Here is a 13780-nt window from a genome sequence, read left to right as displayed (position 1 = left end):
ACAGAAGCGCGTCACGTGACCTCTCTTCCATGGAATTTTGTGGAAAATTCCCATCTTCTCTCTACGATACTGTCTAACCTAGATTTAATACCTTCGCATCGGCCAGTTTTAAACGCGGTCTACTTTGACAGGGCAAAAAGCCAAGTCGACCATGAGAATACCAAAGACTGTCTTGAACCTTCATCCCCCATGCTCTAGACCGCGGTTGTTAAAGGCACGCCCTGTGTCGTGCTCGTTTCGAAGGGCGTTCCATGCATCGACAGGCAGACTATTGATTGATTACGACCCCTACCTGACTCTAGGCGTGGACAAGTCGGCCGATCCCAAGCAGATCAAAAAGGCCTATTACGACCTCGTCAAGAAGTACCACCCGGATGTCAACAAGGAGAAGGACGCGGAAAGGAGATTCCACAAGATTCAGCAGAGTTACGAGATCTTGCGAGATAAGGAAAAGAAAGCGCAGTATGACCAGTTTGGGAAAAGTGCATTTGATGAGAATGGCAATCCAAGTCCCTTTGGTGCTGGTGGTGGTGCACAGGGACAGAATCCGTTCGCAGGAGGAGGCAATCCGTTTGCAGGGTTTGGCGGTGCAAGCTCAGGGGGAAGACCCTTTGGCAATATGGGGTTTGATTTTGAAGACTTGTTTCGGGAAGCATTTGCTGGTGGGAGGGGGGCTTCGGGGAGAGGCGGAGGCCAAGGAGGTGCGCGCTTTGTTACGGAGCATGTTGGGGACAATGTCGAGGTTATGAAGTCTATACCGTTCAAGGAGAGTATATTTGGCGGATCGGTGACTATCAACTACAAGGTTCTCGACTCGTGCACCACCTGCCACGGAAGCGGCTTGAAAGAAGGAGCCAAGAAGCAAACTTGTCCCACCTGCCACGGAACCGGACAGACGGCACACGTCATGGGTGGGTTCCACATGGCGTCCACTTGCCCCACGTGTCACGGCTCTGGCGTGACTATACCCAGATCCGACGAGTGCGGTACCTGTCATGGCAATGGCGTGCAGGAGATCCCCAAGTCAACGACTGTCAAGATACCTCCAGGGATCAGCAACGGCGCCCGGATTCGGATCCCCGGTGGCGGCGATGCGCCATACGTGACCAAAGACGAGTACAACCAAACGCGCAATGGAGACTTGATAGTGAGGGTCAATGTGGAGAAGGACGCCATATTCACCCGTGATAAGAACAACTTGGTCATGGACAAGGAGATTTTGATGACCACGGCTTCCTTAGGGGGCGAGATCATTGTTCCTACCTTGGACGGGCAAAAGATCAAGCTCAAGATCAGACCCGGGGTGCAAAACGGCCGCAAGCTCGTGATACCGGAAAGGGGTGTCCCCGTGAATGGCAACTTGAACAACAGAGGCGATCTCGATGTCGTGTTGCATGTCAAGACCCTCGTTCCGGAAACGCCGACCCAGACCGCGCTACTTGAAGCCTTGGCGGATGCATTTGACGACAAGAACGCCAAGCGAACCGATGCCGACTGGCAGTTGGAGCTTGAGAACGACCTGGGCAAGGAGAAAGTGCTCGATATGGATGAAAAGGATCTTCACCCTTCCAAGTTGGCGAGAATAAGCAAAGTCTTGGGCAAGTTCTTGAACTTTGACAATGGAAAGAAAGATGGTGAGTCTAAACAATAACCTGTATATATCTTATTACTATTATTATTACACGATGCATTACTTTTTCATCAACACTTTGCGTCGTTGATTTGCTTTAGCAACTCTTGGCCGCCGGTGGCATCCTTGACACGGATACAGTAGGTGGTGATTTTGCCCTCGGGACTAAACACTGGCAATCGTATTAGCGACCCATGGCCGTACCGGGTGTACTCAATGTCCTTGGAGATGGTCGTGTTGAGCAAGACACGGAAATTGCCCTCGGCTCGGATCAAGATCCGCGACTTGCCAGTGTCTTTATTGCGCAAGACTTTTAAAAGTCCCACACCTTTGGGGGTGTACGGCTCGTTTTTGTTTGACTGGTCAAACTCCATCAACTTTGCCTTTATGGTGTACTTTGTCTCCTCGTTCTCCTCTCCCGTCTCGACCTGCTTCATTTCGCCCATTTCAGCCACGGGGGTGAAGTTTCCTTCCACTTCGGGTTCGTCTTCGCCGGCTTTGTTATCCTCTGGTTCCGCAACAGTGGACGTGCTCTTGGTGGGTGCTGAGAACGGGTTTGCATCCGCTTGGTTTGTAGACCCGAAAGATGCTGGTTTCTGCAGGGTGCCAAACAGGAAGGGCGATGCCGTGGTGTTTTCACCTGCTGGTTTACCAAACAGGAAAGGAGAGGATGTGGGCTGTGCTGTAGCTTTGGTAAATGCAGTTGGCTTTGCGCTTCCGAATTGAAAGGTGTTGGCCGTATTGAAAGCGGAAGAACTGGGTGGATTTGCACTGAAATTGAATTTTGGAGGTGCATTACTTTCTGGCTGCTGCGGCAACCCGCCGAAGGTGTTGGCTACCAGCGGCTTTGACAACGCGGGAAACTGAAAAGGCGATGACTTTTCAGTACCGCCCTTGGCTGTATCGTTGTTTGTGTCTGCACCATTCGGTTTGAACTTGAAAACACTATCCACGATGGGCTTGCTGAAATTGAAAGTAGGCCCCTTTAGCTCGTCATCGGAGTCATCCGGATCTCGTTCGTTTAGTTTGGCGATTTTCTTTGGGTCAAATGTGAACGCGGGTTTGCTGGTTGTAGAGGACGTGTTGCTAAAAGAAAACAGCGGTCCCTGAATCTTGACCTCGGGCTTGCGCGGCTCCTCCTCCGATTCTTCCTCCGATTCTGCATCGTCGTGCCCGTCTTTAGTCTGCTCTATCTTTTCTGCCGGTATCTCTTTGGTATCGCTCTCGATGCTTTTGTAATATCTCACATAGGCTTCGGCTATGCTGGTAAAGTCCACAATCGAATTGGCAATGTGAGACTCGTTGACTTTCTTGACAAAGTTTTCATTCAAGGCACGGATTTTGTTAGTCTTTTGGGAAGTTGTTGTAGTTGGCGAGTTTGGTAACGTTGTGTGTGGCTTTGGAAACTGCAGTGCAGTTGAGAAAGGTGATTCTCCTTTCGGTTCATTCAACTTCCCCCTGGGCTTTAGGATCTTTCTCTTGGACAAAGTTTCCGAGGTGGCACGGGCGGGTGCGTCGGCCTCGTTTGTTTCGTAGTCGTCATCAAAAGCATCCTTAGTGATCTGCTCCGCGGCCTGCCTCTTGGTCATGGTGCTGCTGCTGCTTGAATCTATAATCCTGCTCCAATTGCCCGTCTCTGGCGCAATCTATGTTGGTGATGCCCACCACAAAATCAGGAGCTACCAACTGTGCAATAGCGTTCTCGAAGGTGGCCCAGAGAATGTAAAGGCAGCTCCAAGGTCAAAGAGGTGGGCATGGAGAGGTGGAGGTGAGGTGTTTACCACAGCCTAGGAGATTCAAGAACAGGTGCTGGGAAGAGTTGGAAGCGACGCTACGTGAAGCACGAGGTGTGATACAACACAACGGGAAATGTAGACCCGTGCTGCAAAATAGGCAACAGAGATGGTTTGAAAAGTGGCTGTCCTATCCATTGCAAAAGTCCCCTTCTGAATCTTAGCAGTAGTAGCAACAGGTTGCGTTGTTTTCAAAATAGGTCTTTGACCTGGATTCACGTGCCATTTGTGGGACGCACACACCACCCCCGTTTCCTCCTAGTTGCAGAGAAAAAAAAGCCAGAGAGAGACCTCACCATTTTACGCCTTACAGATTGGAAAAATACGTCCTACCAGCTCATCTTTATAGTACACAAGCAACTATAGAAGTATGTTACGACCAATGCCACAGCGGTGTATCAACTTGGGAGCCAAGATGAGGCCATATTGACAGTTACATTGGAGATGCCTGGGGGCCATTTATTTGCAAATGAAACTACAAAACCTTTGACAGTGCACTGAACAACCAGCGGCGACAATGCTTGTCGAAAAAAAAGGTCTTTATAGAGCGCCTGGCTCCCAATATCGCAGCTAATTCCCGGGTCCCACAGTTTTCAGATTACTAACAACCACACTAGAATGGCGCCAAAGATCCAACAAACTAAGGCCGCTAAAGCTGCTGCTGCCTTGGCCGGTGGTAAGAAAGGTAAAAAGAAGTGGAACAAGGGTAAGGTCAAGGACAAGGCTCAGCACATTGTCATCTTGGACCAAGAGAAATACGACAGAATCTTGAAGGATGTCCCAACCTACAAGTACGTTTCCGTTTCCGTTTTGGTTGACAGATTGAAGATTGGAGGTTCGCTTGCCCGTGTTGCTTTGAGACAGTTGGAGGACGACGGAATCATTACCCCGGTCTTGAAGCACTCCAAACAAGCCATCTACACTCGTGCTCAGTAATTGATAGTGTAGTGGGCTCTTGCTAGCATTTGTATATTACGACCAAAAAATTTTGAAAACCATAATGTGTTAGCTTCAGTGTAGCTTTAGTACTCTTCAACCCACCGAGATGGCCTCTTTCGGTGCCTCGACGTGAAATTAAAAGAGAAAAAAAAACGAGAGCTCCAAACACTCCTTCTTGTTTCTACATGATGATACGAACGAGTCGCCCGTTGGTGTTGAAGAGGGCATTTTTTGGCTCTTCGAAGCCCCAGTCATATAGCATTTCACGGGTCCTCAATGGCTCACCGGAGCAGGTTTTCGACATCGTAAGCAGGGTGGACAACTACAAGAACTTTGTGCCGTTTGTTGAGGACTCGTTCATTACAAGCAGGGATGGTGGCAATCTCCCCTCGGGAGCTGGTTTGAAAATCGGGTGGAACGACATTACCGAGCGGTTTGTATGCAAACTCCACTGCGAGGAGAACAGAAACGTGTACGCCAAAAGTGTTGAGCTAGAGTTGTTTGAGACCCTTGAAACGCAGTGGGTGTTCAGCCACGTTTCGACGAGCAAGTTCCCAAAGTGTCGAGTCGATTTCAAACTCACGTACAAGTTTCGAAACCCATTGTACAACCATCTCAGTTCCATGTTTGCTCCGCAGGTTAGCAACATCATGATTGGTGCGTTTGAAAAACAGTTGAAACAACAACAACGATGAGGCCAGAATCGAACCTGTCATCAAAAGTGGTTGCCATTAGGGGAGGAAGACGCATCATATTGTGGGATAAATCGAGATATAGATCTTAATAGACACAACCTGGAACTTTAGAATTTCGTGGGTGCCGGGGAAGCCGACATTGTGTTGGTAAAAGCAAAAGATTAGACAGACCCGGGCTCAAGGATACTTCAAGCACCTCTTCTACGGAAAGTGATGCGCGACGCCGGTGACGCGTTCAGCATGGCGGCGGTAAACTACAACACGGATAGACCGCACAAGAAAACAAACAATCAACCCATAACATTGGTTTGGTGAAAGTGGTTTTGACAGAGTTTAGCGGTTAGGAAATGAAAACGTGGGTGCAACGGTTCAGCTTTTGAACCGTGACCAATCGGTGGAAACAATAGCGAGTCGCGGATAAACAGCATCCACTCGCAAATGGATGTCCTGGAGGAGATCACAACGGTGCCAGAGTGGAATATAAAAAACGAGCAAAATCCTTACAAGGATAAGCATTTACTACAACTGTTATCAGTAAGCTTACGGTATTGTCAATGCTCGGTCTCGTTTGGTACATTTTATTATGCAGCAGGGTGCTTGCAGTCTCGGTTGATCCGTTACCACGCCCGCAGAACGTGACATGGTTCGGCCAAAACGCAATCGTTATCGACTTGGAGAACATTGAGTTGGAAGAGGAAGCAGGGGACAACAGCTTGGTCCAGGAGGCGTTTGAGAGAGCTGTTGATGACATTAAAACCGTCAAATGGTCACCATACTTGTACCAGAACGTCACAGCACATTGTCCCGAGTCAAAAGCCCTGGCTCCAAACGTCGTCACCGTGAACATCACAGATTACGATGCTGATTTGCAATTTGGGGTAGACGAATCCTACCAGCTCAACGTTGACGAGGACGGGATCAGCATCTCCAGTGAAACCATTTGGGGCACGTTGCATGCGCTAACTACACTACAACAAATGGTGGTTTACCAGTGTGGCCAGTACTTGGTTGAGCAGTCTGTGCATGTCCACGACTACCCGCTCTTCAAACACCGCGGGCTCATGGTCGATTCAGCTCGGAACTTTTTGCCTGTGGACAAAATCACCGAGCAGATAGAAGTCATGGCCCTTGCCAAAATGAACACCTTGCATTGGCATTTGGTGGATTCGCAGAGCTGGCCGGTGGAGATTGATAGCTACCCGGAGATGACCGAAGACGCTTACTCTGCGAGCGAAGTATACACGAAAAAGGACTTGGTTTCGGTATTGGACTTTGCCAGGGCGCGCGGAGTGCGATTGGTTCCCGAGATTGACATGCCCGGACACGCTCGAGCCGGGTGGAGAAAAGTGGACCCAAACATCGTGGAATGTGCCGACCAGTTTTGGAACTATGCCGGCGTGGAGCCTCCCTCGGGGCAATTGAATATCATGAACGACGAGACTTACACCGTCATTGGCGATGTTTACCACGAGTTGAGCAATGTCTTCCGCGACCACTACTTCCACGTGGGTAACGACGAGCTTCAGAAGAACTGCTATCCCGACTCATGGTACGACAATGCCACCTTGAGTGATATCACCCAGCACTACCTTGACCGCGCCTTGCCGATGTACAACTCGGTCCCCGAGAGACAATTGATCATGTGGGACGACGTGTTGTTGGCAGACGGGGCTGTCGAGTCACTACCGGGCAACATCACATTACAGATCTGGCACACTGGCTCCGGAATCAAAAACTTGACTCTGCGCGGTTACAAAGTGGTTGTGTCCCTGTACGACCACCTCTACCTCGACTGCGGCTACGGCGGATTCTTGACCAACGACTGGAAGTATGTCGACGCTCCGCAAAACACTCAGTTTAATACCTGTAAGGGAGGCAGTTGGTGCGGTCCGTATAAAACCTGGCAGAGGATCTACACGTTTGACTTTTTGAGCAACTTGACCCAGAGCGAGCAGGAGCTAGTTGTTGGCGCAGAAGCGGTGTTATGGTCGGAGCAAGTGGACTTTGCTGTGTTGACAGGCAAGATCTGGCCACGGGCCTCGGCGTTGGGAGAGTCGCTCTGGAGTGGCAACAAGAACGCAAGCGGCGAGTTTCGGTTGTACGAGATGTCGACGCGTATTGTAAAGTTTCGCGAGTATTTGGTCTCCTTGGGTTTTGCTGTGTCTCCGTTGGTGCCGAAGTTTTGTTTGTTCAATCCGCACGGGTGCGACGCAGAAAGGCCGCCTGTACATTTTTAGACGTGTAGTGTTTAATCAGATGAGTTCCCTTGATCAGCTTACTGAGCAGGTGTTACAAGAGCTTAGAGACTCGGACGACTCTCATTTCAACGAGCGCTTGGCGGAGTTGGCGCAGGTGGTGAAGCTAACCTCGGAGAGCGAAACAAAAGAGTTGTTACACCCCAGCTCGGTCACAACAGTTTTGGAGTATACACCTCAGAATGAGACATACCAGTTGCGATTATACCGTGGGTTGCTATTGGTGGTGAGGAACCTCTCTCGAGTATTGGACCACCAGTTCTACCCCCGGGTCATCACAAGCTTGGAAAAGTTTTCCTTACCAGTGAGTGAGTGGACGGAGAAGATCCGGCTTGTTTACTGGGAGGCACTTGCCAATTTTCCCCGCAACGAATACGTCAACGAAACCAATAAGTTGTTTGGGTCAGCTAGGAGCCTGTTTGAGCGTCCCGTGATCCATCTACTATTCCGGCAGTTTTACACTGAAGATCCAGATGTTACCAATCAAACCTTACTTACATTGCTTCACATCAAGGACAACCATGTGATGAAAAACGTGTACCGCTTGTACCAGGGTATTGACTTTAACAAAGTCGACCACGATTCCAAGATGCTCGTCCACTTGATATACGACATTGTCACGCACGAGAGTTTTGGCCAGTGGATCAAAACACAAGACGATGCAGGTGTTATGGATTGGCTTGGTGCCACCTCCGACATTGTTCAGACCAAAGACGACTGGAGTGGCTACCAGCTAGTTGCATTGTTGGACTGGACCGTGACCACGTTCCAGAGTTTCAGCCAGCGGTTGAACAGTGACACCATTCAGGACGACGCATTGGAGTCGGGGGTTTTAAACACACTACACATTATATCAGATCTTGCACAATACCACCACTCAATTAAATTCCTCCGCAGTGACTCCAATTTCCTACCGCTGCTCATCCACGTGCTCAAAACAATACATGAAAACGTGCAACGAGTGACCATGACCTCCAAGATTGAACAAGCGGTTGGCTATTCCAACGCCAAGGGGATGATCATCACCATCCTTTCGTACCTTTCCTACCAGTCATTTACAACCCAAGAACGAGTGCGAGAGTTGGCGGGGTTGGGCTTGGTCCTTTCCAACTGCCAGATCGACAACAACAACCCGTTCATCAAAGAGCAAGCGATTCTCTGCGTCAAGTATCTTTTGGAAAAAAACGAGCAGAACCAAAAGTTTGTAGCAGAGTTGGAAGCGACAAAGGCAGTCGATGATGAGGTATTGCAACAAGTGGGCTACAAAGTCGACATTGTCGACGGACAAGTCACTATAAACAAAAAGGTCTAAAACTTCAACTCATCTCTAATAGCCTGCTTCACTTTCTCCACACTAGGCTCGTCAATCAATTTCAACCTCTTTTCCTTGCTGCTCAACGCCTTCAACTCTGCGGGCAACACGTCTTTTTCAAACGAGTAGCCCTCAAACGACTCCAACGCTTTGTTCACCACCTCCGAGAACTTGGCAGGGTGGGCTGTGGAAAGCGAAATGTACTGCGCCGGCTCTTTTGCAAGGAACCGGTACGCCGTTTCCACTCCGATGGCCGTGTGTGGGTCAATCACGTACTTTTCAGGGCTTTCGGAGTACACCCTTTTGATGGCTGCGATGGTGTCATTGTTGGAGACCCTGTCCGAGTCGAAAATCAGCCTGGCACGGTCAACCACCGCACTTGGCGCGGTGAAGCTACCCTTTGTTTTTAGCTCTGTCATCCACTGGTTCAACACGGTGCCGGCTTTTGCGTCGTCTCCACCAGTCAAGTTGTCCCTGATCAAGTACCACAACAACCTTTCAAAATTGGAGGAGATCAAAATGTCCATTGCTGGGGAGTAGGTGGCCTTGACCCCGACACCCTGCTGCTTGGCATACTCCCCCGACTTCATGAACCTGTCCAAGATGTCATTCTCGTTGGTGGCAATGACCAATTTGTCCACGGGCAAGCCCATCCTATAGGCATAGTACCCTGCCAAGATGTCTCCAAAGTTACCAGAGGGAACCACAAATCTCACCTTGCTGCTTGGTGCTAGCTTCTGCAACTGAAAGTACGCATAAAAGTAGTACGTCTGCTGAGCCAAGATTCTCGCCCAGTTGATGGAGTTGACCGCACCCACGTGGTACTTGTCGTTGAACTCCCTATCGCCAAAGATCAGCTTGACAATGTCTTGACAATCGTCAAATGTGCCGTTGACTGAAAGAGTGTGCACGTTGGAGTCCTCCACAGTGGTCATTTGTTCTTCCTGGATGGGACTGATTCTGCCCGTGGGGTACAAAATGAACACCGAAACGTCCTTTTTGCCTCTCAATCCGTAGATGGCTGCCGAGCCAGTGTCTCCTGATGTTGCGCCAACCACAGTGACAATGTCTCTTGGTTCCCCTTTGGCTTTAGCACTGTTGCGTCTCACTAAAAAATATTCAAACAAGTTGCCGACAAACTGAAGCGCCACGTCTTTGAAGGCGTACGTTGGGCCGTGAAACAACTCCAAAAGGTAGAGGTTTTCGTCCAACTGCCTCAAGGGGGTGACTTCTTTTGCCCTGAATGTGGAGTACGACCTAGCAACCAAATCCTTTAGGTCTGAGTCATTGATTTCCGCTTCGTTTATGTACAACCTCATGATTTGAAAAGCCAACTCGTTGAACGACAAGTCCTTCCATTTGGTGATGAAGCTGGGGGGCAACTTGGGTATCGCCGACGGCAAGTAGAGACCTCCATCGGGCGCCAACCCGGTCATGACAACATCCTCAAACGAGAGGTCCTCGTGGGTGGTGGATCTAGTGGACCTGTATGCTTGTGCCGACATGAATGGTGATGCTTATTAGTCACTCGCGTGGGGACCTGTAAATTTTTCAAAATTTTTTATATTTTTCTTGAACCTTTTTTCACTCACTACCAGGCGTCTAGTTGACTCAACAATGATACGAACGTGTCCACGACGCATTGGCCACCACTTTAGCATCTATTCCAGGCGGCTCGCCCGCCGGCATGCTTATACCCGGACGACTCCGTACTCCGACCAATACTACCGCCCTATAATCATGGAGGGGGCTGCCGGGTTTGAAAAACTCATCATACCGTTGGACTTTTGTGCCGAGAATCAGACGCTAGAGACGCAAGCACAGAGCGAGCTCAGAAACATTGTTGACTCTTTCCAGCCTGCAATTGAGGCGGCCATTGGTTACGGCTCGGGGATTCTTCCGCAAGACGGGTACGGCAGTGACACGGGAGACAGATCCGACACCAAGCAGTTGGACTTTATCTTTTTGGTCAAGGACTCGGCCCAGTTCCACAGGGAAAACTTACAGCAGAACCCGGGACACTACTCGGCCAAATCGCTCATGTGGATCAACTTGATCCAGGGCAAGGGCATCTTCTTCAACCCCTATGTTTCCATCCAGAACCACGTGACAAAGTACGGCGTGGTGGACGAGCGGAGCGCACTCATGGACTTGAGCGAGTGGTCGTCGCTCTACTTTGCAGGGCGGATGCAGAAACCGGTCAACTACATCAAAGAACACGACGTCATGGTCAAGTTTTTGAACCAGTACAACCTCAAGAACGCCATGACCATAGCGATTTTTTTGATCCAGTCCAACCAGTTTTCCGAAAGGGAACTCTACGAGCAGATCACCAGTTTGTCGTACTTGGGCGATTTCCGCATGTACGTGGGAGGCGAGAACCCGAACAAGGTGCGCAACATTGTCTCCAAGCAGTTCCACCACTTTCGCAAACTCTACCAGCCGATACTCGACTACTTTATCCACCGCAACTACCTCATACTCACGAACAACGATGACAAAGACAGAACTTTCAAGACCAATTTGAACGCCAGTGCCAAGATCAAACTCATCTCGTGCCTACCGTTGAAGTTCCGCACGCAGCTATACAGCCGGTACCCGGAGTCGTCCATCAAGGAGATTGCCACCGACCGCAACCTCGCCTACAATATCAAGCAGTTGATCACGAGGACGATTATTTATAGTTCGGTTGTGCAAGCGATCAAGGGTGTGTTTGCATCGGGGATGTTAAAGTCGATGCGGTACGCCTTGGCAAAGCGCAGGAAAAACGGTTTGGGATGAGCCACCTTTAGACTATAGCCAGTGGAAGATCAAAATGCAGGTGTGCTAAGATGTTGTGATGTCCGTTGGGTTGCAATGCACGTGATATGCACGTGCCGGCAGTAGCGTAGACAGGGGCCCCGAGGCCACAATATACACGCAGTAGCACCACAATTGACAGCTCTTGGTATGTACATACTAGGTAGGCGATACCAGTGACATTGCAAGGGAATGCCGTGACTCTCGGATTCCCTAGACACATTGCGGATGTCGTCACTGCATAAGACCAAAGCATGTTTTAAAACTCTGGTGTATTTGAAAGCTTTGTTATGTACTGCATAGTCGATACTACTGTAATTCGCCCTCAAGGTGACAATTTTGCCAGATTATGCGGCAAAAACTTGTAGACTCGGTGAAGTGACTACGTTTTTGACTACAAAGCTCTAGCTGTTGATACGAGACAGTGCCTTAGAAGCAAGTGGACTTTGAAGTGAACTTGCCCAAAACAGACACAGGTGCAGACAGTGGGGAGCGGGAAGCATACGTGAAGCAGTTGGTAGCGCTGAAAACGAACAGAAGACATGACATGTACTCATGTAGGAGAGTAAAGCAGCAATCTAGATGAGGCGTGAGCCAGGATCTTTGACCGTAAAGGGAGCCAATAGAGTGGAGGAAGGACGATGGTGACGTCTGTGGGTGCTTCTAGTGTGGTGGTTGGATCACGTGACACGGAGATTGAAGTGCGGAGAAGTGTAGAGAGTAGGTGCACAGGAACCACAGTGAAATGTTGCGTAAAATTGGAGGGAAATTCAACAACGAAATAATTAATAGAGAGCAAAAGACTAGGTGGTTCTATTGGACTTCCATCTGGACTGCAAAGTGTCCTCTCAGTGCGGGTATGGAGTCCACAGTAGCATCACTGTTGGGTGTATTGGTGTGGCTGCAAAATGGCCATTTGGCTCCGTAAGAGACTCAACTATGTAGACACTGAGAGAAAGAGAGACAGAGAACAAAAAGAAAGTCCCTCTAAGACCAGTAGCAGCAACTGGAGTGATTGGGTGGAGAGTCGAAGAGTAGAGAGGAAATTAACGTCAAGGGCTGGTCGCCTTTTGCAGAGCTCTTTACCAATGAGGAGTATATCAAGAGCGGGTACAGGACGGATTTCGGAAACTACTACCAGATCGGCCCGGGCAACAACATGAGCACCACCGTGGGCTCGGCGATGGTAGCCGCGTCCTTGAAACTACTACAGGGCAGCTCTGAGCACAAGACATGGTTGATGTTCACCCACGACACCGATATGGAGATCTACTTTTCGTCTATGGGGTTGGTCGAGCTTGAAACTGCGTTACCGGCGCATGTTGTTTTGCCCAATCCCTACAACGCGGCCGAGATGTTCCCCCAGGGAGGCCGAACTTACATGGAAAAGTTGCAGTGCGGAGGCCAACTGTATGTGCGGTTTGTTATGAATGATGCAGTGGTTCCGTACCCAAAGTGCACCAGCGGGGTTGGATTCAGCTGTCCATTGGAGGAGTTTGTGGAGATTGTTTCGAGGCGAGACCAATGCAACTCGAGTGTTCCCACAGAGTTGAGTTTCTTTTGGGACTACCACGAGGTGAGATATGACGCGCCGTTGATTGATCAATAGACACAGTGAACTCTGAGTCTTTGTAGGCATATCATTAATACATCAGTTGAAATGAGTTTGCCATTAACAAACTATCGTAATTAATAAATCTTTATAAACGTATAAGTTGTTTAGTTTGAGTTTTCTCACAGGTTTATTTTTGAGACATTTTGCTGCAAAAAACAACGAAATTAGATGACTCAGATTGCTTCACGCAGAACGAAATTACAAGTACAGTCTGTTGCGTAGATCCAGGGGGAATCCCAGTGTAAATCACAGCCCCTCAGCAATGGAGAGTAATGGTGAAGGGCAAAAGAGCGGGTGGTTAGTCGAGTGCATGTTGATTTCCTGAGCTCTTGAAGTCGAGGTCCACCTTTCTTAATCACGCCGCGCGTGCCAAGTAGCACTTAATACGTAGTACTGATCTGGGGTATTAATGACAAGCAAGAGCTGGGTAAGTTTTGTCATTTCGAGGTACTCACACTGGGAAGCTTTCTCTTTGAAGCAAAAACGAATGAAGTGCTCTTGTTTGTGCTCGCTTGAGCCCCTACTTTTGCAAGTTGACCGTAGCTAGAAGTTCAGGTGTATGGGGTTCAAATTGGTACGCGAAGGTCACGACTGGAGTCCACAAAAAAAAAAGTAACCATATGAGTGAGATAGGTGCCGTGACGAGCAGAGACCTATGACGTAGAGGACATAAACTTCACATAGGATTACAGGTAGTTGTTTAGCTATCAGCTCAAAGCAGGTACTACCATTGGTTAAGTCA

At 49.2% G+C, this 13780-nt stretch overlaps 9 protein-coding genes across 9 annotated transcripts; 7 read left to right on the top strand and 2 right to left on the bottom strand. All coding sequences in view use genetic code 12, as the record gives it.

Moving 5' to 3' along the window:
- Positions 1-151: 151 nt before the first annotated feature.
- On the top strand, positions 152-1651 carry LODBEIA_P30860 (uncharacterized protein; the record flags this gene model as incomplete). Its single annotated transcript, XM_066973157.1, has 1 exon — positions 152-1651. The coding sequence occupies one exon, from the start codon at positions 152-154 to the stop codon at positions 1649-1651; it is 1500 nt and encodes a 499-aa protein (XP_066830024.1).
- A 50-nt stretch (positions 1652-1701) lies between these two features.
- On the bottom strand, positions 1702-3219 carry LODBEIA_P30850 (uncharacterized protein; the record flags this gene model as incomplete). The annotated part of the gene is made up of 1 exon (XM_066973156.1): positions 1702-3219. One exon carries the CDS (start codon positions 3217-3219, stop codon positions 1702-1704), a length of 1518 nt encoding a protein of 505 aa, XP_066830023.1.
- An 822-nt stretch (positions 3220-4041) lies between these two features.
- On the top strand, positions 4042-4359 carry LODBEIA_P30840 (40S ribosomal protein eS25; the record flags this gene model as incomplete). Its single annotated transcript, XM_066973155.1, has 1 exon — positions 4042-4359. The coding sequence occupies one exon, from the start codon at positions 4042-4044 to the stop codon at positions 4357-4359; it is 318 nt and encodes a 105-aa protein (XP_066830022.1).
- A 188-nt stretch (positions 4360-4547) lies between these two features.
- LODBEIA_P30830 (uncharacterized protein) lies at positions 4548-5057 on the top strand (the record flags this gene model as incomplete). Its single annotated transcript, XM_066973154.1, has 1 exon — positions 4548-5057. One exon carries the CDS (start codon positions 4548-4550, stop codon positions 5055-5057), a length of 510 nt encoding a protein of 169 aa, XP_066830021.1.
- Positions 5058-5611: 554 nt separating this feature from the next.
- Positions 5612-7294, top strand: LODBEIA_P30820 (uncharacterized protein; the record flags this gene model as incomplete). The annotated part of the gene is made up of 1 exon (XM_066973153.1): positions 5612-7294. One exon carries the CDS (start codon positions 5612-5614, stop codon positions 7292-7294), a length of 1683 nt encoding a protein of 560 aa, XP_066830020.1.
- A 19-nt stretch (positions 7295-7313) lies between these two features.
- LODBEIA_P30810 (uncharacterized protein) lies at positions 7314-8624 on the top strand (the record flags this gene model as incomplete). The annotated part of the gene is made up of 1 exon (XM_066973152.1): positions 7314-8624. One exon carries the CDS (start codon positions 7314-7316, stop codon positions 8622-8624), a length of 1311 nt encoding a protein of 436 aa, XP_066830019.1.
- LODBEIA_P30800 (uncharacterized protein) lies at positions 8621-10129 on the bottom strand (the record flags this gene model as incomplete). The annotated part of the gene is made up of 1 exon (XM_066973151.1): positions 8621-10129. The coding sequence occupies one exon, from the start codon at positions 10127-10129 to the stop codon at positions 8621-8623; it is 1509 nt and encodes a 502-aa protein (XP_066830018.1).
- Positions 10130-10364: 235 nt separating this feature from the next.
- Positions 10365-11405, top strand: LODBEIA_P30790 (uncharacterized protein; the record flags this gene model as incomplete). Its single annotated transcript, XM_066973149.1, has 1 exon — positions 10365-11405. The coding sequence occupies one exon, from the start codon at positions 10365-10367 to the stop codon at positions 11403-11405; it is 1041 nt and encodes a 346-aa protein (XP_066830017.1).
- Positions 11406-12582: 1177 nt separating this feature from the next.
- LODBEIA_P30780 (uncharacterized protein) lies at positions 12583-13032 on the top strand (the record flags this gene model as incomplete). Its single annotated transcript, XM_066973148.1, has 1 exon — positions 12583-13032. The coding sequence occupies one exon, from the start codon at positions 12583-12585 to the stop codon at positions 13030-13032; it is 450 nt and encodes a 149-aa protein (XP_066830016.1).
- Positions 13033-13780: the final 748 nt, after the last annotated feature.

The sequence above is a fragment of the Lodderomyces beijingensis genome, assembly GCF_963989305.1.
Source record: "Lodderomyces beijingensis strain CBS 14171 genome assembly, chromosome: 4".
NCBI lineage: Eukaryota > Fungi > Ascomycota > Pichiomycetes > Serinales > Debaryomycetaceae > Lodderomyces > Lodderomyces beijingensis.
The sequence above is the reverse complement of the archived record's forward strand: the minus strand, read 5'-3'. Positions and strand labels throughout refer to the sequence as shown.